Raw genomic sequence first — 25,352 nt, 5'->3', positions numbered from 1 at the left:
TGGTGCGGTGCGTAAACATCACCACTGGGGAGGGGGGGCGGGGGGGGGAGCGTGGTTAGGGCCCACACCATCCCCAATAGGTGCTCACTAACAGCACTTTCCCCCAGGAGTCTGTTGAGGATATACGGGGGATCTTTGTCTTTGTGTTGCGTGCGTTTCCAACGGCAATAAGTTATTCAAAAGCAGGAATGCGAGTGGTGGATTCTCGGTGGAGAGTTAATAGGATTACGGCGGCGACCGAAGGACGGACGTGGACGGATAATGGAACCGGCTTGGGAGTGTGCAGAGCGGAGAGACGCGGAGGGAAGGAGGAGGAGGAGGGAGATGCGTGGGTTCTTAAGGAGATGGAGGATGAATGCGTTCTCTGGCCTTGATTCACGACGGGCAAGCGGCTAATTTTGAAAGAGAGAAAAAAAGCACACAAATCCTTCTGCTTGGCCACCCAAAGGAACCATTCGTGGTGGAAATGTCACGGAAATGACCACTGCTGGGGTGCCCAGTTGCTTAATTGTGTTTTTAATTACCTTTCAGTTCCAGTTTCGAGTTTCCCTACGCGTACAGACAGACGCCTGAAATGTAATCTGGACTTGATCGTTTTTAACTTTGGCCGTGCCGGTAAGACTCGGGAAATGAGCAAACGAGCGTCGCTTCTTAAAAAAAAAACTCTACGGCCGTCGGAGTGTCGCGTCGTTCACGTCATGGAATCGGCCCTGGGGGACGATGCCACGGAGCTACTCCCGGAGTCTCTTCAACGGGTCCAGCTCTCCCGCCGCTAGATGGCACCGCGATTATCTGCATGTGCACGTTGAACGTCTTTCGCGCCTGTGCGTAAGCCGACCGCGCTAATCGGAGGTGCGGGGGGGGGGCGGGGGAAGAACAACAAAACCGAGCACAAAAAACACTCCTAAAGAAATGAGTTTTCAGTCGAGATTATCTAAAAGCGCACAGTTCCAGTGGCTTCCTATCATCGGAAAAGAAGAGCGTTCCAGACGGCCTGCAGAAGCGGTGCGGCGACCGTCGTTGCCCGGACGGCCCGCCAACTTTGGCGGCGACGATCACGCTGAAGGTGCTACGGCCATTAGTGGGGCTCGTAGAAGGTGGAACACTTCCATGTGTAGCTACCGTTGAATGGAAGAAAACCGCGGTTCTTTGGGCTGCATCGGTTTACGAGGGACGTGCGAGGTCGTCAAAAGGGCATTGCGTACACTAAGCTCGCTCGTGCGCCGTGCCGGCCTTCGTAGGCGCTCGCTCGCCTTGAAGCAGAGGTCGCAAACGGGTTTTGATTTCTTACCCGTACCCGTACCCGGCCGCACCAGGGTCGCAAATGGGTACCCGTACCCATACCCGGCCGGGTACGGGTAGCCGTTCCCTACCCGTACCCTACCCGAAATGAGTGACAAACGGCTACTCACCAGTGACTCACGGCCTACCCGTATCCGTACCCGGCCGCACCAGGGTCGCAAACGGCTACCCGTACCCGTACCCGGCTGGGTACGGGTATCGGGTAGGGTACGGGTATCGGGTACCCGGTTGCGACCTCTGCCTTGAAGCCCTTTCCCCCAACAGGCCACGTAGGCTTCCTGGGGGATCTTTTGCTTTGTGCTTTTTTGCGCGCGTGCGTTCGCAGTCGGGCGGCGAGCTGGAAAACGCGGAGCGCGCGGGGAAGGTGCTCGTGGCGATGCTCCGCTTGGCCGTGACGCTGACCATCGAGGACAAGGCCGAACCCTGCTTCAAGAGACTGTCTGGTGAGTGAGCTACTACTCCACCGCTGGTCGGTCGCAGGCGGTGGGGGCAGAGTGTGGGTACCGCCAGCTCTCCCCAAAGACGTCTGGCCAGTTTTGGAAGAGTAGGCCAAAATACCCTCGCTCTCGAGGGGCTCTCTCGAGCTGCCGTGGTTTGGGTGGATGCAGTTCATGAAATACGGCTATTATCCTGTTTGCTACTATATCTTTATGGAAGTACATAGACATAAAAAAAAAAATCATTGTATCAGTTTTACAAACGAGTTTGATAACGACGAATGACATTATAATTACAATTTTATATATATAAATAAAATAACCGAATAATAATTTGCAACCCGTGAATGTTCAGCTTAATGCTCCGAACCCACACTCCATGAAAAATGAAGTGAAATTGCAGGAAGTGACAATCGGGTTAGGTCACAACTGCTGTCAGCCAGTGCTTCTCCACTATCACCGACATGATTTGGGGCAGTGGTTCTTCACCTTTACTGCAGCCTTGCGCCCCTTTGTTTCTCAATCGTAAATTAAAAATGTTAAAGGTTAATAAACACATAGGGGTTTGATAACGCAAAGTAGTTGTTTGCTTACGTGCCCGTGATTCGTTTGTGCTTTCGATGATTTAACAAACCTGGCCACGTCTCGTTCCCCCATGGGGTGCAGCGTGCACCCCGGGTTAAGATAAAGAACCACGAATTTAGAGCAACAATCGGAGTGAATTGTTGAATCAAACAGCAACGGCCGCCACGGAGCGGGTCCCAAAATGTCAGTATCTTTAAATAGGGCCCCCTTCAATAATAATAAAAACATATTACCTCCGGTAAGTGTCATACTCCATTAGAAATAAGTTTTGCTGGCTGGCTGGCTGGCACGCGGGTGACGTCACCGAGCACATCTGTGCGGTGACGTTGAGCCGGGCTCGTGCATCGCGCTGACGTCACTCTCCACCCCACCCCCCGTCACTCACCCTCCACCCCGAGCCGTGTATCCCACGCAAAAGCGTGGCCATTGCTAGTCAGGGTGTCAACTGGCGTGGGGGCATGGTGGGCATTGACACTTTCCCCCCCGCCCCCCCCCCCCACGTTGGATCTGCCACTGCAAAGGGCCCCCCCCACCCCGCCACTCTCTCCTCGCCGCGTTGTTGCGACTCCGCGAGAGTCTGTGAATCCTCGTCCGCGCCACGGGCCATCGGGTGAGCAACCAAAACGGCTCTTGAGATTTCGTCGTCGCAGTGACGTCCCTCACGCCGGCGACTCGGCTTTGGCGGGCGAGCTGTCTGCTCGGTTGCGGACGCGCCCCGAGAATCGACGCCTGTGTGCGGGCTGGAATTTATACGGAACGAGAGAGGCGGCTCTTCGGCTGGAGCTCGAGTCTGGGTTTCTTCGTCCTCGTTTTAAACTGCGCCGTCTGCATCGCGTTCTTACCGAAACGAAGACGTATCCGTTCGGATAACTTTCGCAGCTAGCGGCGTCGCCACCTTGTGTCAGGGAATGCCCCTCAAACAGATGACACGGCAGAACTTCCTTCTGAATTGCCAAACAATGGACCTCTTTTATTTCGCCTAAAGGGAGCGCCGTTCGCGTGTCCCCCGGCGCATCAATCGAACCGACGCCTTAGATGAACCTGCGTCTGGCTAGCCCCAGCAGAGGCTGCGATCGCCACGGGGGGGGGGGGGGCAGGTTTGCCCGCGGCCGACGATTCCTCCGCTCCGTCTCCCGTCGTTTTCGCCGGCTGACCGTCCTGCCGGCGGTCTCCTTACGAGACGTTTGCGGAGAAAAAAAGAAAAAAAAACCTCACTCTGGCTCCCCGCTCATCGGCTTCCGGAAATCTTCTAAATTCTGGGAAAATGCGTAACACATGTACGCACGACACGGTTCATCGGATTATCGGAATAAATACGTTAGCGTCACGAGATGGGGACGGACGGACGGATCGGATTGGGACTCGGGGACCCGGACTGCGCCAGCGTGGGCCCTGCAAGCCACAACCCCCCCCCCCCACAACACCGGCAACACCTCCAGCCTCGAACCGGAGCGCCGTTCTTCATTGATATCGGCCTGACGATGAGTCAGTGGCCTAGCGTGGTTTTCATGGGCCCTGGGGCGAGGAATGAAATGGGGTTCTCCTCCCATTGCCCGCCTCCCCACCTCTTCGTGGCCCGACTCGCGGGCCCCTGCGGCATGCTGGGTAGGCAACGCCACTGCGATGGATTTCCAGAAGGGCCGCACGAGGTTGCGATGTCTGAACGGCCGAAAATACTTGAACGGATGAACCGGTCTTTGACTTTTGCCATTCTCCCAAACTGTTCTATTGTTCTTCTCAGTTCTAAACAGCACCTCCTGTACAGTCGATTTGTCAAATCCACTGCTGGATAACGACTGTGTTGATCCATGAGTGCAGTTTGATCATACTGCACCATGCTGGTCATTGCGATTTGGCGGGGCGGCGGGGGGGGGGGGGGTGCACGCAGGACATGTTCAGTCTTCTTATTTTGTACGGCTGCTGATGTAGATGCGGAGCTAAGGGACTACAATTTCACATTTAGGTGGTCAAGCCAGACAACTGTGTCAGAAGCAGCGGAGTAGCGTATCGCTGTGATGTCTCCTTCGTGTTTGTGAATCGGGGCATTGCGTCGTCATACGCTGCGTGGTCTGTTCTGGATGACCACAATCACACATTGGAGCGTTTTTAATTTTCCATGTGTGCAGTAGGGTAACCGCATGGTTTGTGCAGTATATGCGATTTAGGGTGGGCCCATGAGCAGCTCCGTGGAAGATCACACCCGGATCAAATCTTCTGCGTTGTTCAGCCATCACTCGCCGGCGATGTTCCCTTCCACGTGACCGGGAATCGATCTCGTCACCCAGTGCGCGAACCACTGCACCACCGCTCACACCCCAAACAGCACGAATTCTTGAAAAGCAAAACTGATAAACTGGAAACACCCCGTATGTAGTTCTGTTTTTCTCAAAGCCCTTGCGTGGTTATACAGGTTTTTTTTTCATCTGTGCTATGGAGAGACTTGCCCCTGCCATGGGAATGTGGAATTGCCGCTGTTGGATCGGAGCCACGGTTGGAGATGAGAGGGGGCGTCCCGCTGTTTGAGCAGTGAGAGACTCGTTTGGACTTCAAATGTTTTGTTAATGGCAACAGCATTCGCATTTTAGTCCTCGCTTTGATGTGACCACCAGTGCGGGCTCTCGAAATTCTATTTGAAGTCATTCCATAATTATATAACTGTATATATATTTACCAATGTGATTTGAGTATCTCTTTTGTGATGTCTGGGGACTACACATAGTGCAGGCCAGTAATGATCCCGTATAATTATAATGAATCACGTACAGCCCTTTGTCAATCGAGATTAGAGACCTGGACACCGCTGGCATCCAACATCAGGCTCTCCATATGCGCTGCCAACAGCGCTACCTTGGGATCAGGTGGTTCCGCCTTTGTCACAAGACGTCACCGTGATGGCATCACGCACTGGTGTTTTTGAAGCCATCCTTAAAAGTAAACGTCTTCACCGATTACTTTGCTATCGCGGGTAAAGCGACGTCAAGGGCACTTAATCAAAATAATGATTTGTTTTACATTATACAATTTTTGTGAATCAAAGTTGCCGAGCACAAGCCCATAAAAAAATTCCCAAAACTCCAAGCGGTCAGCAGCAAACACCTCAAGGTGTAAATCGACGTGAACTTGTACATTTCTCGATTTGAGCAAAGTTATCATTATCATTATAACAGCTTGGGGGGGGGGGAGAGGTGGGGGGGGGGGATTCCAAAGCGGAGCCGTGCGAAGGAAGAAGCAGGATTAGCAGTGTAGAGAGAGGGAAGAGAGAGCCAAAGCGAGAGAGAGAGAGGCGTAATCATCCAAAGTGGGAGCGACGGAGGGACGTGGGTGCAGCTGCTTCAGATTTGTGGCGTTGTTTAAACCTCCCCAGTCGAGCTCGGGGCGGCCGCTAATCCTCCCAGAATTCCTGGGGCACCCTCTGCTGATGGTTTGCAGGAGTGGCAGGGACTGTCCCACGGCTCGTGCGTAAGTCGGGCGGCGCGGAGTTGGTTTTTTTGCACTCGGACCCCCAATCGGTCTATCGCCCCGGTTCATCGACGGTTCAACTCTCCAGTAGCAGCGGTGCGACTGTGGTCATCGAGAGCAGACCGTTCAACGTGTAACGACGCAATGCCCCGATCCACAAATACGAAGGAGACATCGCGGCGATAGACTCCGAGCGCGGCTATCTGGGTTTGACCACCTGAATGTGAAATTGCAGTTGTTGTTCTGCGTCTACATCAGCGGCCGTACGACGACAAGAAAAATAACGGACAACGAAGCTCTGCGAAGGGATTTCGCGTCGTGCCGCTCGTCGTTGTTCGGCGTGACGTCCGACGTTTCGCTCCGCGTCCTGGGAGCTTCTTCGGGAACCGAAGTAAGCGGCCGGCGTTCATAGCCGCTCGGTTAGTGCGCGGCCTTCGTCGGCGGATGCTGCTCGTCGCTGCTGCAGAGCCGAGTTCCTCCCAAAGAAGCGGCTCCCGGCACGTGGAGCGAAACGTCGGACACCGCGCCCAGCAGCAGCGGCGACGACGAGTGGCACGAACGGGAGAACGCAAAGGGGAGCAACGCGAATGAACAACCGTGTAAAGTTCAAAGTTCAAGGTTCATTTATTAGGTATAGCCCTGTGAGCCATTCGGCTCTTGAATCGGGTGCAACCGCAACAAACAAAAAACAAAAACATGAACAAGAAATCATCTTAAAGTGAATATGTGCAAACAGAAAATCCAAGAAAAGACAGCAAAATATTGCAGAAAAAATCACCGTACACCAACCCTGTGCAAATATATCAGTGGGATGCAAGTCAAACAACAACAACCACCATAGGAATGGGGAATTTCAGTCTACCTCTGTACTACAACAAACAAACATGGCCAAACCAAAACACTTTTCGAAAATCACCAAAATAAAGCCATAAAAGCAGGGTAAACGAGATGACAGGGCAGCAAGTAGATTACCGACCCCCCCGTTGACTGCTTTCCAACCCCACACACCCCCAGTACACGTGGTGGGTTTTCTCCGGGCACTCCGGGTTCCCCCCCCTCCCACGCGCGCGGAGGCAAACGCTCCATTCACACGGAAGTGGACAAAACGTCCCAACGGAGGGCCTGGCCCACGCGACTCGAAGATGTGGATAGTTCATTAAATAAAGCTGTTCATTGGTAGAGTTAATCGATGGATCGATTGAGCGGACAATAAATCAATCGATCTGTCAGTGAATAAACGAGCGCACATTCTTTCATCACGAGTGCTGGACCAGAGGGTGGGCCGGGCGTTAACAGCTGCCCCGGGGCAGCCCTGCCGAAGGGTGGCAGCGCCCGTATGTCCAGCCGGAAAACCCTTGCCATAGGAATGGGGAATTTCCACCGCTGACCAAGGGCCCCCAACGGAGATGAGCCAGCGAGAGACACTTGGGCTTCGGCGGGTAGGGCAATTTATAGATTTTGTGAAAATTGCAATCGATTCAGTGAATGAATCATCAGAAGAATTAGCTAAATGAACGCGTTCGTTGACTGGCGGGTGAGTCGATGTTCCCGCACAAATGAACAATTGCGTAATAATAGGGTTTTCCCCTTTTTTCTGGCAACAAAACTGAAACCTTTTTTTACAAGGATTCATGTCTGCATTAACCACAATATTTGCAGTCAAAATACAAACAAAAAAACACTGATAATATATGCATTGTCCTTGAAACTGATTGGTCCACACCAAGGGAAGGCATTCTTTTGAGCCTCGACCCAATTGGTGCTAGACCAGAGGACGCCAAAAGGCGTACAGCTCAAAGACAATGCACTATCAAAGTAATGAGGGTTCAGGGTGAACATCTACATCATTAGACCTCCTTTGCCAGAACCAAAATATAAAAATAGGGTTTTCCCCCTTTTTTCTGGCAACAAAACTGAAACCTTTTTTTACAAGGATTCAGGTCTGCATTAACCACAATATTTGCAGTCAAAATGCAAACAAAAACACACTATGATAATATATGCATTGTCCTTGAAACTGATTGGTCCACACCAAGGGACGGCTTTCTTTTGAGCCTCGACTCAATTGGTGCTCGACCAGAGGACGCCAAAAGGCCTTTTATCATAGTGTGTTTTTGTTTGCATTTTGGCTGCAAGTATCGTGGTTAATGCAGACATTAAACCTTGTAAAAAGGTTTCAGTTTTGTGGCCAGAAAAAAAAGGGGGAAAACCCCATTATTATATTTTGGTACTGGCAAAGGAGGTCTAATGATGAACAATTGCATAGTTACTCGCAAGCTCACTGGCAATGCAACTTTGCTCATTCAAGCCTCTCACGCTGTGACGGTGAGATTGTCACACGACAATCGCGTTGGTGTGGTGCCTCACAGAAAGTGGATCCTGGGTTTGATGCCCAACACGAGCATGGCCTTTCTGTGTGGAGTCTGAATGATCTCCCTCTTATTCTGCACGGCTTTCCTCCGGGTTCTAGGTTTCCTCCCGTAGCTAAACAACAACAACAACCGCCACTCGCCATAAGTGGCGGTGACGTCACCGCGGCGCTTGTGCCAGGCCATGTGCACGTTAAGGCCACGTGAAGTGTCGAACGCCCGCTGGCAGGAGGTCACGGGACAGACCCAGCAGGCGCTTTGGCTCGACTGACTGAGATGAGTGGCCGATGAACCCAAGTGTGCCACCTACCATGCCAACTTGCTGCGTTTTAGCCGCCCGGCGCTCCGCACGTTGTTGCGAGCGTCGCTCCACTGCCCACCGTTGTTGCTGGAGGGCGTTTACCTCCAACTGCCCAGCAGCAGTAGCGTCCTTCACGAGCCTCCTCCATAGCTAAACACACGCAGGCGTGGTGTGACCGCTATTGGCCCAAACGACACGAAAAGTTACCGCAGAAATCCAATAATTTGCGATCCAATAATCCATAAATCCTTGTAATTTGCGGATTATTGGCGGTTCACGGCTAATCCCCTGCAAATTACTTAATTGGGATAACGAATAACAACATGGATTGCGAAAACTTGGCAGGACCAATTTAACAAAAAAATTATATTTAGAGATACAGTGAGGCCTTCCTGGGTAAAATAGGCATTCGCTCAAATGACTTCATGAATCTGTGAGGGCAGATCTTGTAGGGCCACATGTCAACTGTGCAGCATTGCAGAATTAATGCCTGCAGCTTGAACACCTCATTGGACACCCAAACCTCCTGACTTTGGCATTCTTCGAAGACGACCGGTGAGACGATCGACCGCATCAGAAACATCTACGGGCTGATGCACGCATCTCCTTGTCGAATGGAAAATTCAAGATAATCCACAGTAGCGCGACTGTGGGTATGCAACCCAAACTGTGGACCGCACAGTAAACCCATCGAGACTCATCGAGACCCACAGAGATACATCGATGGACAAGCCGCAGAATTCTGGCGAATTGCCCGATGATGCTGGATGCAATTACCAGCGAAACGTCGTACTCAAAAATTGTCAATGTTGTGGTTTCACGCTTCAACACACCGGTGGGCTAAAGCAGTGAACTATTTTGTCTTTTGTCAACGTGACACTTTTTTACTGATTGGCCGTGTCGGGTGGTGGAGGGTTACGACACATTTATAAATAACGCGATCTAAACCCAAAAACGTTGATTATGAAACCGCAGAAGTTCGACCAAAACTACACAAACTCTTTCTCCTAAAGCCCTCTCGTCATGCCCAGCAGCAGACCTAGACATTGGCATTTACCTCCTGAGCCGTACTGCCGTCGTACGCGATGATAGAAAACCGCAAATTGCAATTACACATAGCAGCATCGCCCCCCCCCCCCCACACACACACACTGAAAAAATGTCCTGAGACTCAGCGAGACTTTCCTGGGTCAACGAGTTCACGGTAGTAGCAATAGTAATAATAATAATAATCTTAATTTTAGAACTTTCGTGACTGCAGGAATTATTATTTGGTTCTTTCGGTTAAGTCACGTCTAAAGATAAAATAATAAATTAAATTAAATAATAGTCTTTTATTATTTAATTTAATTTATTATTTTATCTTTAGACGTGACTTAACCGAAAGAACCAAATAATAATAGCAGAGCGTGTGAGTAACTGCACCCTCCTGATTCGGTGAATGTGCAACCCAGGCGAGTTAGTTGGCCACGGCGCTTGTGCACCCATCATCATGGCCCCGCGCAGCGCCCTAGACACACCGAGGCCTGCCCACCACGCGGAGGGGCACAGCGGGACGCAGGTTGTCCACCGCTGGTGTAGTGTATAGTGTGGTGTAAAGTGTGTGCAGCGTAGGATGTCGTGTAGAATGTGTAAAGCGTGTGTAGTGTATTGTGTAGTGCAGTGTGCGTTTCGGGCAGTCGCCCTACTTTTTCTTCATAGCAGGTACGTGTAAAATAATCACATGGCCAGGTTTATAAACAAATGGATAGGATGCACCTGTGTATTCTGGGCAGGGTATCATAACGGCGTGTCAATGATTGACGCGAGCGTACTGGCACGGCGAGAGAGATTGGCATTCAGCGCGTTGTTGCCTCTGGAGTTAAAGCGAGCAAATAGACCATAAAACGACGAGATGAGAAGTGACTCGCACCCCGTGGTACATTTATCTGTCCTCATATTTTTTATCTTCCAGTCCCCAACCCATCCGCCACTCCCTCTGCACCCTCCCCCCCCCCTCCAAAATGTTAACCAAGGTGAGATAAAAACCCACTCTGATGTCAGGGATTGAGTTTCTTGAGTATACTTTTGTTTTGATTTAAAGATTTCGTGACTGCAGGGATTCATATTCTTGTTTTTTTCGGTAAAGTCACGTAGAAGGGAAATAATAAAATATATTAATATGAAACAATAAAAATTATCACGACGTTTCGACTGCAACACAAGCAATCATCATCAGGTGTGAAATCCACAGCAAGAAAATTTGAAAAAAGTGGCGGTTTTTCCTAACGTTAGGAAAAACCGCCACTTTTTTTCAAATTTCACAGCATTTGATGATTGCTTGTGTTGCAGTCGAAACGTCGTGAGAATTTTTGTTGTTTTATATTCATATTATTTTATTATTTCCCTTCTACGTGACTTTACCGAAAGAACCAAGAATATACTTTTGTCGTTTTTCTCCGGAGCCGTAAAATGTGGCACGGGTCGAAATAGCAAAAACTCATCGACACGAAAGAGAAGCAACGCCAAGCAGCGTCCGCCAACCTACACCCGCAGGGCCGTGTTCATCCAACAGGCACAGCAGGCACCGTGCGTGCGATCCACCGACCCTCGCTGGGTTACAGACCGCGTGCGTAGCCGCCACCACGAGCACGCCCGGCTGTACGTACGCGTCTCCCTGCTCGACTGCGAGGCCGTGATGTCGCTGCCTCCGTCAAAAGACGTGCGGCGGCATCGCTTGCCTCTGCCGAGCACCCCGAGACATTGGTGGAAACTCCACATTTTTATGGCAGGGGATTGGGGACGGTCTCTCTGTTCTCTCTCTCCCCGTTGGGCAACCGCAGTTGTCTTATCAAAAAAAAGCCGGCTTTCTTCTTTTTTTTCTTCACCCTCGACCTTGGAGGAGAGCAATCGGCCGACTTTGACCCCTGCACCGGGATCTCGCGATCTTGTCAGTTGAGATGGCAAGGCTGGTCAAGGCCTGAGCCGCTGTCAGTGAGTCTATTGCTTTCATTCCCGATGCAAATGGACTCGGCAATTCTCCTGCGTCACGTGCGGCAAAGCAAATAACACAAGATAACCTTTCCGCCCTTCCCTCTGTCCTCAATAAAGGCCGTTTACTGAAATGACGACGACACTCAGTGATACGACAACGCACCGTACGTACACCGTTTTCTCAATCCACTGCTGGATGAAGCCTTTCCATGCCGTACGTACGTATGTAGAACGTCTTTCGCACCGTACGTAGCCGTGCTTGTTTGTTTGGCCATTCTTCACCACGCCGCTCGGTGCAGATTTTTGTGGCTCCGTATCTCGGTGGCGGCGGCGGCGGTGGAGTGGGCGGTTGTAGAGTGGCGGCCGTTTGGATCCTTCACCGCCCGCGACTTTTCTTCCCGTAGCGGTTAAGCTGCACGGTGGGTCCGTGACCTTGTCCCCCCACGGTAAGACGACGGCAGGGAGAGACGTTGGGCACGTCAGCGTTTTAAAACGGAATCTTATCTTCATCTTACGTCGTCCTTGTTGTTGGTTTTCGTTGCCTTTTTGTTTTTTTTGAAGGGCGTGCGGCAGTTTGGTTTACCATCGCCCAGCCACTTCAACGAACGGTTTTGAAACAAAAATGTCTCGATTTGAAAAAAAAAACATTTCTTGATTTGAAAAAATGTCTCCGATGATTTTCCACACCCTTCTCCCCAAAGTGTTGCATCCCCGTTGCGCTCTTTGTCACGAGCCGCAGTATCCGTTCTGAAAATTTTCTCGGGGAGGCGGTGACCCCCGGAGGCCCAGGCGACATTGCTCGTTGTTGCAGAGGTTCGCATCCAGCAGGCCCGGGCCTGATTAATTCTGCGCGTTTACCGTCGCAATAACGCCACCAGGCGCCGTCCGCATCACTCGTCAAAAGATCAGCGCGACGTCGATCGCGAGGGCAGGCCCCGTTTTGCCGTGCCGGGCGTCACGCTGCAAATTTGCAACAGCAAGAAAAAATGTGAAGCACATAACAGCTTGAGAGGACTGTCTGAAAGCGTGTCTTGAGACTCGGCGAGGCTTTCCTGGGTAAAACAAGCGTAGCGGTAATAATGATGACAAAATACATTTTTCTTCTCGGTTCTTTCGGTAAAGTCATGTAGAATGGAAATAATAAAATAATAAAAATAAAACATACTACATTTTTTGAATATTATTTAAATATATTATTATAATATATTTTTTATTTTATAATGTTTTATTGTTTCATATTTTTTTTTTCCATTCTACGTGACTTTACCGAAAGAACCAAGAAGATGAATCCCTGCAGTCACGAAAGCTTTAAATCGAAAAATACATTTTGTGGGACATTGCGTGAGCTTTTCACAGAACGTATTCCAGAAAACCCTTCAAGTGGGACGTTTATCCTCGCACAAGATGGGGTTGTACTGCTCCCCCCCCCCCCCCCCCCGCTGCATTCTGCTGTGAGATCGGTGGACATCGCACAGCAGCCAAAACTTTTATTTAAAATCTCAAGAGCCGGACTTTAGCCACACTGAGTGTGAAATAGCAACTCGTTGTACGGGGTTTTGTAGCCAACCGTCCTAATCGGAGGTGCAGTCGGCGGTGATCACGCACGTAGACCATCAGCTCACCGCACTTGGGAGCCCGGCTCAATCACAGGCGGGCCGGGATTCCAGATTCAAACCCAAAATGTCAGCAACGTCGGCTCAGCCATTTGGCCATTTTGCAAACGTATCCCTTACCAATCACTCACTGGAACATTGAACATTAGGAGCTACACGCAGCGGAGGAAGACGAGCCAATCGAGTAACAACGAGCGAATTGAACGACTGGATGCCGCAGCTGGGAATATCCATCGTCGCAGAGTTCCCGAGTCAAACACCGCCGACAGAGGCAAGTGGAAGGAGACGCCACGATTGCTGACGTCTTTGAGGAAAGGGCACGCGGCGCACGGGAAAGTTTGACGCGGACGCAAATTGCTTTGAATTTGCACGAAAAACAGAGATTGCGACGCGTTTGCACGTCTTTGAAAGCGAATGACGAAACGTCCAAAAGTTTGGCCAACGATCGATTCTCGAGGTCAATATTTTCAACCGTCCTAACACGATACCACTCGGGCTGCTTGTGCGCCCCATTATTATAGCCCCAACCACCAACCCACCCCTCGCCACCCCCCCCCCCCCACACACACTGGCGGTAGCACATCAAGTAGGACGTGCACGGAGCATCATTCCAAGTCGCTTTATCGCTTGCCGTAAAAGCGACGGAGCAAAGCGCGTCGCTTTGCGCGGGGGGGGGGGGGGGGGCGGTGGGGGTTCAGCGGCGGCACCTGGAGTGGCTGATGAGCCCAAAGTGCAGGCGAGGCTGGCGCGCACCACAGCGCTTGGTCGGTGTGGAGGGCAGCGTCGTTGCAGCCGACACAGCTGCAGAGTTGTTTCAAGTGCTGCCCCCCCCACCCGTATGCTGGGGTTTTCTCTGCAATTCCTCACAACAAAGACAAAGATCCCCCCCCCCCCGTATAGCCTTTAATAGAATGTTGGGGCAAGTGCTGTTAGCGAGCACCTATGAAGGCTGGAACGGTACACGAAGGGGTGGGTGGCCAGCACCATGCCCGACCGCCTTTGTCTCCCCAGTGGCGATGTTTACACACCGCACCAGGTACTCATTTGAGGCTGAGTCGACCTAGGGGAGGCCCAGGACCGGTTCAGATAATCATCACTGGTGTTGGCGGTGAGCGGGGATAGCGCAGCGCGCTAAACGCTCCACTACTGCTCCCCCAACACACACACACCCGCATGCAATGAAACAAATTAATATACTCGAAAAGGGAATTTTCAAAATGAAGAAAACCCAAAGCAAATGTGTTTTCAGCCTCGGCGAGACTTTGACAGGGAACAGCCGATGCAGCAATAAAATGACCACTCAATTGCAAGTGATACAAGTATAACCCGTAAAAACAAAGTTTTTCACTATAAATCCTTTATATGCGTGGCGGCTAGAGTCCTCTCATCCTCTGGCTTGAGATGGCTGCCACCTATGGGTCAGATGATTGCATGGCACCATTAAGCAATTGGTAATTAAATATTATATTTTTGTCCTAAAAAGTGTAACATTTTGTCACGCACAACGAGTCTGTGTGGAAAATGTCAGCTCGATTGGATCACGGGAAGTGGGTTAAAAAACGACCGAAAGATTTGCACGGTCGTAAGCGCGCAAGCAAGCAAGTGAACTTAATATAAAGGATTTAAGAATACGAGTCATTTGTCGGAGGAGATTATCAACAGGTAACGGTGCAGCCCCTGCAATTGCTTGCTCACGACACTGCTGCCCGAGGGCATCTCTTACAAGGAGAGCCAGCCGCCTTGGAAGAGGTGGCAGTACCCACACTTGAACCCAACCGCACGCGACCTGCCTAGCCGGTGATTCCCGTTTGTACTGCCCAGTGGACAAAGGCGGCGGGGGGTTTTAAGAAACCTACCCCGTCGTTTCAGCTGCCGCGCCGGGAGATCCAACTGGTGGCCGACTAGAGTTGTGCCAACCGTTACGCTGTTAAAAAATTAAACTATTAAACTTTTTTTTTTGTTACCAGGTCAGGCCACACTGAGCTATACAGCTGTTTTTCAGAAGCGACCTGGCCACAAATGATAGCTCAACAAAGTGGCTTATCACGTGGACATGTATAGCAGCCAAATACCCTAAGCGCATTACGTTGAGAAAAATCCATACCACCACGTGGAGAGAGAGAGACACACAAACTCCAAATATACAGCAGCAGGCGTCAGAGTCGGGATCGAACCGACGACCTCCTGCATACCAGGCGAGGGAGTTAACATCTCGCATCATCCTGATCATCTCATCTTATATTTATAGAGCGCCTTAGCTCAAATCGCTTTACATAACTACCAAAAACCCGTAATAAAAACTCGAGTGATTGAGATGGCAAGGGCGTGCGAGGGCTGAGGAACGAGCGTCCGAAGGCGCACAGAAGTCACGAATGGGCTACAGGGAAGGGACGGGAAGGAGTGGAGGGGTGAGGGGCAGGGAAGTGGATGGAGAAGTGAGGCTTTGAGGTGAGGCTTTGAGAGAGGAACGAAAAGAGGTTCAGGAGGCGGACCGCTTGAGGTGCACGGCACTACACCGGCCACGATTAGCCGGCCGTTCGTAATGGTTGGCAATCAGATTCCGGTATTGTGGCCCAACTCGGTCGATCACGCGCCACGTGGTGGATCAAGTCGACGGTTAGCCGCCCACCGTGGACAGCCTGGCCGCCCGCCCGCCATGAGAACGTGGAAGTTGCCACCGCTGGCTCATGGCCAACCGGCGGAGGGGACGAGCCGCCTCTCTCGCCAGCTCCTATCTCACCCCCCCCCGACCCCCACATCGAATGTTGCAAAACAACACCGGGGGTGGGGGGGGGGTCGTGGTGCGTTGCCAGCCACCCACTCGGTGTCACGGCTCGTTAGTGGCAGCTGCCGAGATTGCGCCGAGCGCCGATAACGGAATCCGGTTCCGCAAACCGGGGACATGGGAGGGGGGGCCCGGTGCAGACAGCAGCGACGACTGAACTCTGAACGACGAGCCTCGTGCCTCCCCCACCCCCCTCCTTGCCGTCTTCAAGATCCCTCTCATCTCACTCTACTCCCCTCCACGCACTCTCCTACCTCTCCCCTCTCATCTCACTCCACTCCCCTCCACGCACTCTCCTACCTCTCCCCTCTCATCTCACTCTACTCCCCTCCACGCACTCTCCTATCTCTCCCTTCTCATCTCACTCTACCCCCCCCCCCCACACTCTCCTACCTCTCCCCTCTCATCTCACTCTACTCCTCTCCACGCACTCTCCTCCCTCTCCCCTCTCATCTCACTCCACTCCCCTCCACGCACTCTCCTACCTCTGATCTCAATCCACTCCCCTCCACGCACTCTCCTACCTCTCCCCTCTCATCTCACTCTACTCACCCACGCACTCTCCTACCTCTCCCCTCTCATCTCACTCTACCCCCCCCCCCCCACACTCTCCTGCCTCTCCCCTTTCATCTCTCTACTCCCCTCCACGCACTTTCCCCCTCTCATCTCACCCTACTCCCCTGCATGCACTCTTACCTCTGGTCTCTTGACTTCTCACCCGGTTCAACAACAACAACAACAAATGAAACTACCCCTATCGATTCCGTGCGGATAACGGTTGAGCGCGGTTAAATATCGTGCCGGTGGCTGAGATTGTCCCACTCTCGCTCGCGGGGGTGGGGGGTGGGGGGGGCTTTCAGAGAGAGTGACAGAATGCCGAAGTCAGCACAGCGGAGATTCAAATCCCACCCGGGATGAAGCCAGGATCTCAACTATGCCTCGTTTGAAGTTTCCTGCACAGTCACAAAGACAAAGATCCTAACGGGTGTAGCCTTGACAGTCCGTAGTGGCAAGTGGCTGTTAGCGGCACGGCACATGAAGGGGGTGGGTGGCCAGCACCGCGCCCGGCCGCCTTTGTCTCCAGAGTGCTGATGTGTTTGTTGTTTTTTACACACCGCACCAGATACCCATTTAAGGCCGAGTCGACCTAGCTCACCGCTGTCACAACGACTGTTCACGCGCACGTGCGTGTGCGTGCGCGTGCGGCAACACCAAAGCATTGTCGCCCTGCGCTTAGAGTCTCAACGCTTTTGGTGAGAGCCCAACGCTTGACAGCGAAAACATGTTCGTCTTTTGTTTTTTTTAAAAGCCGTATTCTTCATCGGACGAACGACGCAGGAGAAGCGGGGGTTGGGGGGGAGGGTCGCCGTTCGGCGTTGCGCCGGCGACGGCGATTGAAGCGGCGGCTCTGAGAGTGCGGATTCCCCCCATCATCGTCTCCCCCCCCCCCACAGGTGGCGTGCGATGATCCGCCAGCCGACAGCGGCGCCGCGCTCCAATCCTCTCGTCGTCGTCGCCGTCGTTTAAAGCGCGGCGTCAGCGGGAACGTTTTCGATTGTGCGCAGCGGCTTCTTATTTGTTTAATTCTTGTTTAGCATCTTGCCACTACATACCTATCTTGATTTGAAGCTTTCGTGACTGCAGGAATCTATACGCTTTGGTTCTTTTGGTAAAGTCACGTGGGTAGAAAATTAAATTAAAATATATCACGACGTTTCGATCGCAACACAAGCGGTCGATATATTATTTTTTATTTTATTTTATTTTTCTACCTACGTGACTTTACCGAAAGAACCAAAGAGTACACTACATACCTGTCAACCCATTGTCAGTGCCGTACCTTATTACAGACCAACTCAGACCGTATTGGTCAGCCCGTGCTCCTTATACATCTCAACGTTCATCCTACAAAGTCCCATCGCAAGGGAGAAACACAAACAAATACACAATTAAATGTGTTGCCCGTATTGAAACGGCTGTACGCCGTATGAACCTCAAAACTTGATTTCCCTGTACAAGAATACGGGTAAACTACAGTAAAACCTTCGGTTTGCGAGCATTTTTCGTTCCGGAAACGTGTTTGTCATCCAAAGCACTCGTATATCAAAGCACTCGTATATCAAAGCACTGGTACATCAGTTGTGATCACGTGACGCTCGGCAGACAAAGCGTACTACTCGTATTGCAAGACCTCGCTCGTTTATCAAATTAATATTTATTTAAAAAATGTGCTCGTCTTGCAAAACACTCGCAGACCAAGTTACTCGCAATCCAAGGTTTTACTGTATTTGGGTTGGCAGTTGTGCCATTTATCGACTTTGCACTTCGATCGTTTTTGTTGTGTGGGTTCACCGCAGTTAGCCGATTTGGCAGGATGCGTGTGGTGGTGGGTTAAGGTGTAAAGTGTGGTCTACTCACGCCTCTTCCAAGTATGGAAGAGTAGGCCAAAACAAAAACCTCTAGAGGGGCTCTCTTAGAGGTCTGGCTAGTGGAGGCACTTTTTTCAGCAGTGGCGTGACCAAGCAATTGCAGGGCTGCGCCTGTACCCTTTCTTCTTGGTTCTTTCGGTAAAGTCACGTAGAAGGGAAGTAATAAAATAATAAAAATAAAACATGATAAAATAATTCTCACGACGTTTCGACCACAACGCAAGCGGCCGAAACGTCGTGAGAATCATTTTATTATGTTTTATTTTTATTATTTTATTACTTCCCTTCTACGTGACTTTACCGAAAGAACCAAGAAGATGAATCCCTGCAGTCACGAAAGCATTAAATCGAAATGTACCCTTTCTGTTTACCCTACCAGGGTCAGGATGTCATTCCATTTAGTTTTTTTTACTGCCATGTAAATTTAATTCATTGACCCCTGCGGATCTTCAACCGGCGATTCGGCTCAGCTGGTATAGTGAGCGGCTCGTAATTCGAATGTCGTGAGTTCAAACCCTGGCTGGGAGGGAGGGAGGGGGGTGTGGGGGTTGACTCGGCCCCTATCATCCCTCGGGAACTCGATAAAATCAGTACTACTTTATGCAGTGCCGGATGAAGCGAGTGCGGGGCCTGTAGCATGATGTTATAAAGGGGCCCTAAATAAAAAAAAAACACGCGGAAATATTTAAACACGCAAATTTTTCACTTGCATAGTAAGGTAATTGTATTTTTTCATTTGCTATACAGCCAGATGATACGAGAAATCGCTAATCTTAAACACCCAGTCGTTCGTAAAAGTTGAAGGCGGTATAGTACTATAGTAATAGAGCAAGTGCAGAATCACTGAACCGGAATTGATAGCTTGAAAGCATTTAGCGCGGGGCCCTTGAAAGTGCGTGGCCCGTAGCATGTCTAGCTACTTGTGCTACTACGATAATCCGGCACTGACTTTATGGGGAAATGCAACGTTTTTCCCATGGATAGACTTTTCCCCGTCATCATCATCATCATCGCGATCCACGGGGCAGATAGCCCCGTAGGTATCCACTGCACACTTCATATTTGTTTTCCCCACTTTCCTCTGTCTTGTGCCAATATCTTTCTGGCACCAATCTCTTACGTGGCCGTGAATCTATTCTATGTCAGGTCTTCCTCTCCGTCCGGTTCCTTCCATTTGTCCCGACACCACACTTTTAATTTGCCTGCTGTTGTCCATCCTACACGTGTGTTCAAATGGTGCCAGTTTCCTTCTCATCACTTCCTGCACGACCAGGCCTTATTCTACGTGCAGCCGTCATGGGAAGGAAGAATTCCCATGACTGGCTCAAGGGGTGTACCTAGGAGATGGGGCACTGTTCCAATTCTCCTCCGAGCAGCAAGTCACACTTTTAAATCTTGTTGCCGTGAGCACGTGAGCTCTGATTAGTCATAATAATTCCATTTATATAGCGGCTTTTCATCAAGAATCTCGAAGCTCTGTCCAGGACACGGCAGCAGCAGACACTCAGCATAACAATAATATAAATATATTTAATGAATAATTTACTAAATGAACTAAAAGTTTAATAAGCAGAAGCGTATAAATAAGTTTTGAGGCGCATTTAAAAAAATGTCCACAGACTCTGAGAGATCCATCTGATGTCACGTGGAAGAGCGTTCCGTAGCCTGGGGGCTACACGGAACAAACCTCAGTCACCCGTAGACCTTGAGGGGACATATGGGTACAGCATGTCAAATGATTCATAATCAACGTTTTTGGTTTAGATCGCGTTATTTATAAATGTGTCGTAACCCTCCACCACCCGACACGGCCAATCAGTAAAAAAGTGTCACGTTGACAAAAGACAAATAGTTCACTGCTTTAGCCCACCGGTGTGTTGAAGCATGAAACCACAACATTTACAATTTGAGTACGACGTTTCGCTGGTAATTGCATCCAGCATCATCGGGCAATTCGCCAGAATTATGACTAATATTGGTCGCGAAAGCCTACGTGTTAAAATGTCAAATGATGTAGGCTGCGGCAAGATGGTTCACTGCTTTGTAAGGTAACACTTTGATATTGTGCCCCTCTCTTCCCCCAGTGATGTTTGAAGATCACAGCTACTTGCTGACCGTCTCCGGCCAGAAGATTTTCGTGGTGAAGAGGAAGAGATCTTCGTCGTGTCCCAAGGAAGCATAAGAACGAGGAGACATCACGATTCACGCCGATGGTAGTGGCTGTTATTAAACCCAGTAGTTTCCAGCCTTGTTGGTGTTGTGGCCCCCCAATCCAGACAACAATTCCCAGGGTCCCCCCAAAGTTACTTCGAACAGCACGGTTGGATATGTATGGTGCGAAAGAAGTTCAACATATATACATACTGAGACCAGTATTAACACGTCGGCTTTCGCGACCAATCTCATCCATAATACAGGCTTTTTTTTGGTGAGATCGCGGAAATATATAAAAGTGTCGTTAAACCCGCCACCACCCGACACAGCCAACTAGTAAGGTTTGTCACGTAAACAGAACGTGGCCAATTCGTTACTAGTACAGCACTAACCGGTGTGTTGGAGAGCCAAGCCACAACATTTACAATCTGAGTACGACATTTCGCCAGTAATTGCAACTAGCTTCAGTAATTACAACAAGCTTAATTGATTAAGCCAGTTGTAATTTGTGGTGAAACGTCGTACTCAAGATTGTAAATGTTGTGGCTTTGCTCACCAACACACCGGTTAGTGCTGTACCAGTAATTGGCTGTGTCGGTGGTGGCGGGTTTAACGATCTATCCCAAACAAACTTGTATTGTGGATGAGAACAGCACACACAAATATTTTTACGACACATTCACACCCCTAGTCATTGTGGTGTTAGCAAGTCACGTGTTTCACGCTGCGCATCCGTCTGCGTTTTTGTCACCGCGACGCGGCGCCGAAGCTCCCCGCACACGTTTTTAACATTTCACCTGCACGGTATCCCTGCCGCAGAATCCTGTGTCCCTCCCCCCCCCCCCCCCCCTCTGGCAGGCGACCGGGGCGCACCCCGCAGGTTTGAGAGCCCCGTGGGCTGAACGTGGCGCGCGGCGCTGCACACGCGCCACGCACGCCCCACGTGTGCACGCACTAAAGTTGTTGAAAAAGTGAAAAGTATTTTTGCGCTACGTTCGCACACGCACGCACACGCGCGCACGCGCACGCACACGCATGCACACACACGCACGCACACACACGCACGCACACACACGCACGCACGCGCGCGCTTCACACGTGCACGAGCGCGTGTGAAGAGCAAGACAAGTCAGCGCACACAGACGCACACGTCGTAATACAGAGGCAAAGGTACCCCCCCCCCCGAGCCTCGGCAGACTTCTGGGGCAAGTGCTGTTGGCGAGAACGGCACGCGAAGGGGTTGGTGGCCAGCACGGGGCTCCGATGCCGTTGTCAAAGCACCGCGCCTGGCATCCATTTAAGGCTGAGTCGACCTAGGGGGGGGAGGTCCCAGAACCGGTTCGGATGTTCGTCACTGACGTTGGCCTTGAGCGGGAATCGAACTTGGGTCGCGGGGTTACGCAAACGCGCACGCACACAAACAAAGACAAAGATCCCACTCCCCCCGTCATAGCCTTAACAGACTCTTCGGGGCAAGTGCTGTTGGCGAGCGCCTATGAACACAGTCGGGCACGTACGCATCACGGAACCCTGCCACGCATTCACGCACGCATCCGTGCGCTCACCACGCACCGAACGCTGTTAGTGCGTCGCGACGTTTGGGAAGCTTCGCTCGAACTCGCTGCTCCTGCTGCTGCTGCTTCTTCTATGGGAGATCACGGTGGCAGCGTTGGTCCTAATACATTTGTAAGTGGGCTCGCTGCGCGTGGGCCTTCGTCGCGTGGACATCCGCAAAATTTGCAAATAAATGCGCGCGGATAATAACGCGACGTCGTCTCGTGAAACTCGGAACGGCGTGGAGCGGCGCGGTCATGAATACATCATGTCGCGTGCGCTTGGCTTTGTCTTACCCCGCAAGGTCTCACCGAGTCTCGAGGCTGAGTTTCGAGGAGGGATCTGCCAGGTTACGTGTGGTCTGGGGCGCAGTTGCTGTGTGGGTGTCATCAGTGCCGGATGAAGCTAGTGGGGGGCCTGTAGCATGATGTTTTAATAAAGGGGCCCTAAATTAAAAAAAACACGTAAATATTTAAACACAACATTTTTAACTTGCATAGTAAAGTAATTGTATTTTTTCATTTGCTATACAGCCAGATAATACGACAAATCGCTAATCTTAAACACCCAGTCGTTCGTAAAAGTTGAAGGTGGTATAGTACTATAGTACTATCAGTAATATAGTAATAGAGCAAGTGCAGAATCACTGAACCGGAATTGATAGCTTGAAAGCATTTAGAGCGTGGCCCTTGAAAGTGCGAGGCCCGTAGCATGTCTAGCTACTTGTGCCACTCGGATAATCCGGCCCTGGGTGCCATCCCAATTGAGTCGCATTTAGCATTGGGATGATCGGCCGATACCAGTCACATCGTATGCTGCCGATGATGACAGCGCTTGCCTCTGTCAGCCGACGACGATGTTGCTACTCGTCTTCAAGAGTCTCCACCAACCTGCGCCGTCCTATCTCGCCGATTGGTGCGTCCCGGCTTCAACGGTCACCAAATCGACTCCGACTACGATCCGCGGTGAATCAGCGGAGTTTCGGGAATCCATCCCTGAGTCAGGAGCCAGTTCCGCCAAAAGTGTTGTTTCAGAGAGGCTACGTCAATGTGCGGTCAATGCACATTCGTGATGGACTGGACCCGTGAGAATGCACAATATCAAATGTTCTTACCGCTTTTGATGGTGCTGCTGCTGATGATGCTGATGAGGATAATAATACCATACTTGCCAATACTTGAGGCGGTAGCTAATCATATCAGTTTACATGTTTGGGGGGGGGGGGGGAATGTAAAATATTTGGCTTCAAAATCGGTGAAAGGGGTAAAAGAGTTTAAACGTTGGCAGCCTGCCGGCGAGTTCGTTGGCTTTATGAAGTGACACGAAGGTGACTCAGCAGTAGAGCAAGCGGCTAGCAATCGGAAGGTGTGGAGTTCAAATCCTGGTTGGTGGGTTGACTCGGCCCCATCATCCCTCCACCAGGGTTGATAAAATAGGTACTTTTTATGGAGGGGCGGGGAGGGCTGTGGGAGGCTGTCCTATGGATAAACTCGCCCCTGCCATAGGAATGTGGAATTTCCACAACTGACTCAGCAGGGCTGCAAACGGGAGACAAGCACCAACGACTCGATTGCTAAATTCTGAGCAGCAAGGAAATCCCTTTGCTTGTGCTGATGGTGATGTTACCACTGCCGCTGATGATGATGTTGCTGCTGCTGATGATGGTGATGTTACCCACTGCCGCTGATGGTGATGTTGCTGATGATGGTGATGTTACCACTGCCGCTGATGGTGATGTTGCTGCTGATGATGATGGTGATGTTGCTGCTGATGATGATGGTGATGTTGCTGCTGATGATGGTGATGTTACCACTGCTGCTGATGGTGATGTTGCTGCTGATGATGATGATGGTGATGTTACCACTGCCGCTGATGGTGATGTTGCTGCTGATGATGGTGATGTTGCTGCTGATGATGATGGTGATGTTACCACTGCCGCTGATGGTGATGTTGCTGCTGATGATGATGGTGATGTTACCACTGCTGCTGATGGTGATGTTGCTGCTGCCGCTGATGGTGATGTTGCTGCTGATGATGATGGTGATGTTACCACTGCTGCTGATGGTGATGTTGCTGCTGATGATGATGGTGATGTTGCTGCTGATGATGATGGTGATGTTGCTGCTGATGATGATGGTGATGTTGCTGCTGATGATGATGGTGATGTTGCTGCTGATGATGATGGTGATGTTGCTGCTGATGATGATGGTGATGTTGCTGCTGATGATGATGGTGATGTTACCACTGCTGCTGATGGTGATGTTGCTGCTGATGATGATGGTGATGTTGCTGCTGATGATGATGGTGATGTTGCTGCTGATGATGATGGTGATGTTGCTGCTGATGATGATGGTGATGTTGCTGCTGATGATGATGGTGATGTTGCTGCTGATGATGATGGTGATGTTACCACTGCTGCTGATGGTGATGTTGCTGCTGCTGACGGTGATGCTGCTGATGATGATGATGGTGATGTTACCACTGCTGCTGATGGTGATGTTACCTTTGCACTGCGCGTGAACAGCGAAAATGTCAAACTGCTCTGCGTTTGAAAATCAACACATTTTGCCCGGCGATGCTACCGCTGCTGCGTTGACAGCGGTGCAACAAACGAAAACAAAGAACAACAAAACAACAACAAAACACGTCGACCCTAAAAAGAAAACGGAGAAAAAGAGGCGACGTTTCTGGCAGATGGTCATCCTCACTCACGGCACACACACACGCACACAGCGAGCGGGCCAGACTCTTGCATCTCTGGCCTACGTGGCGAAGGGCCGTAGCCCGAAACGTCGCCTATATGAACACGCTCTTCCTTTCCAAGGAGCGTCAGTTGCCTACCAAAGCCGACCTTCGGGGAGTTGTTTGTTTAATTTTTGTGTGTCCGTCGTGGATCAAATCACCGGCCTCGCGTCTCCACGGTTACGCGGCGGGGCTCCGGCAAAGCTGTCGAAACCCGCGACTTCCCAAAACAAAAACAACAACAACCCCCCCCCACCCCCCCCCATAATACATGAAATCTGTTGGGCGCCACAACTGGTCCACTCCAACATCAAAGGGGCGGATTTCGGGGCGAGGGGTTTCGTGGAGTGATGAAGGAGCTGATGGTTTTCCTGCGCTCACAACTGAAGCTTCTTGGCGTCGGGGAGGTGCAGAAAGGTTCACGGAGTTGACGACGCCCGTGGAGGGAGCAAGTCGGCCCAGCGAAGGAAGAGAGACACGTGCCAATGCACGTGCGTCTTTATGCGTGTGTGTGTGTCTGTGTGCGTGTGTGTCTGTCTGTGGGTCTGTGTGTGTGTGTCTGTGTGCGTGTGTCTGTGTGTCTGTGTGTGTGTGTTTTTCTGTGGGTCCGTGTGTGTGGTGGGGAGCGGCGGTGTAGTGGTTAGCGCTG

The 25,352-nt window shown here is 51.0% G+C and overlaps 1 protein-coding gene across 1 annotated transcript in view; it reads left to right on the top strand.

Moving 5' to 3' along the window:
• LOC144732593 (ragulator complex protein LAMTOR4-like) overlaps positions 1-22,171 on the top strand; it is a 68,171-nt gene extending 46,000 nt beyond the window's left edge. Inside the window, exons 3-4 of the mRNA XM_078614056.1 lie at positions 1,628-1,745; positions 20,338-22,171. Coding sequence (XP_078470182.1) covers positions 1,628-1,745; positions 20,338-20,435 — 216 coding nt within the window. The 3' untranslated portion in view covers positions 20,436-22,171. The remainder of the gene's footprint in view (positions 1-1,627; positions 1,746-20,337) is intronic.
• Positions 22,172-25,352: the final 3,181 nt, after the last annotated feature.

The sequence above is a fragment of the Lampetra planeri genome, chromosome 43, assembly GCF_965212315.1.
Source record: "Lampetra planeri chromosome 43, kcLamPlan1.2.h2, whole genome shotgun sequence".
NCBI classification, from domain to species: domain Eukaryota; kingdom Metazoa; phylum Chordata; class Hyperoartia; order Petromyzontiformes; family Petromyzontidae; genus Lampetra; species Lampetra planeri.
Note: the sequence above shows the minus strand (reverse complement) of the source record. Positions and strands in the feature narration are given on the sequence as shown.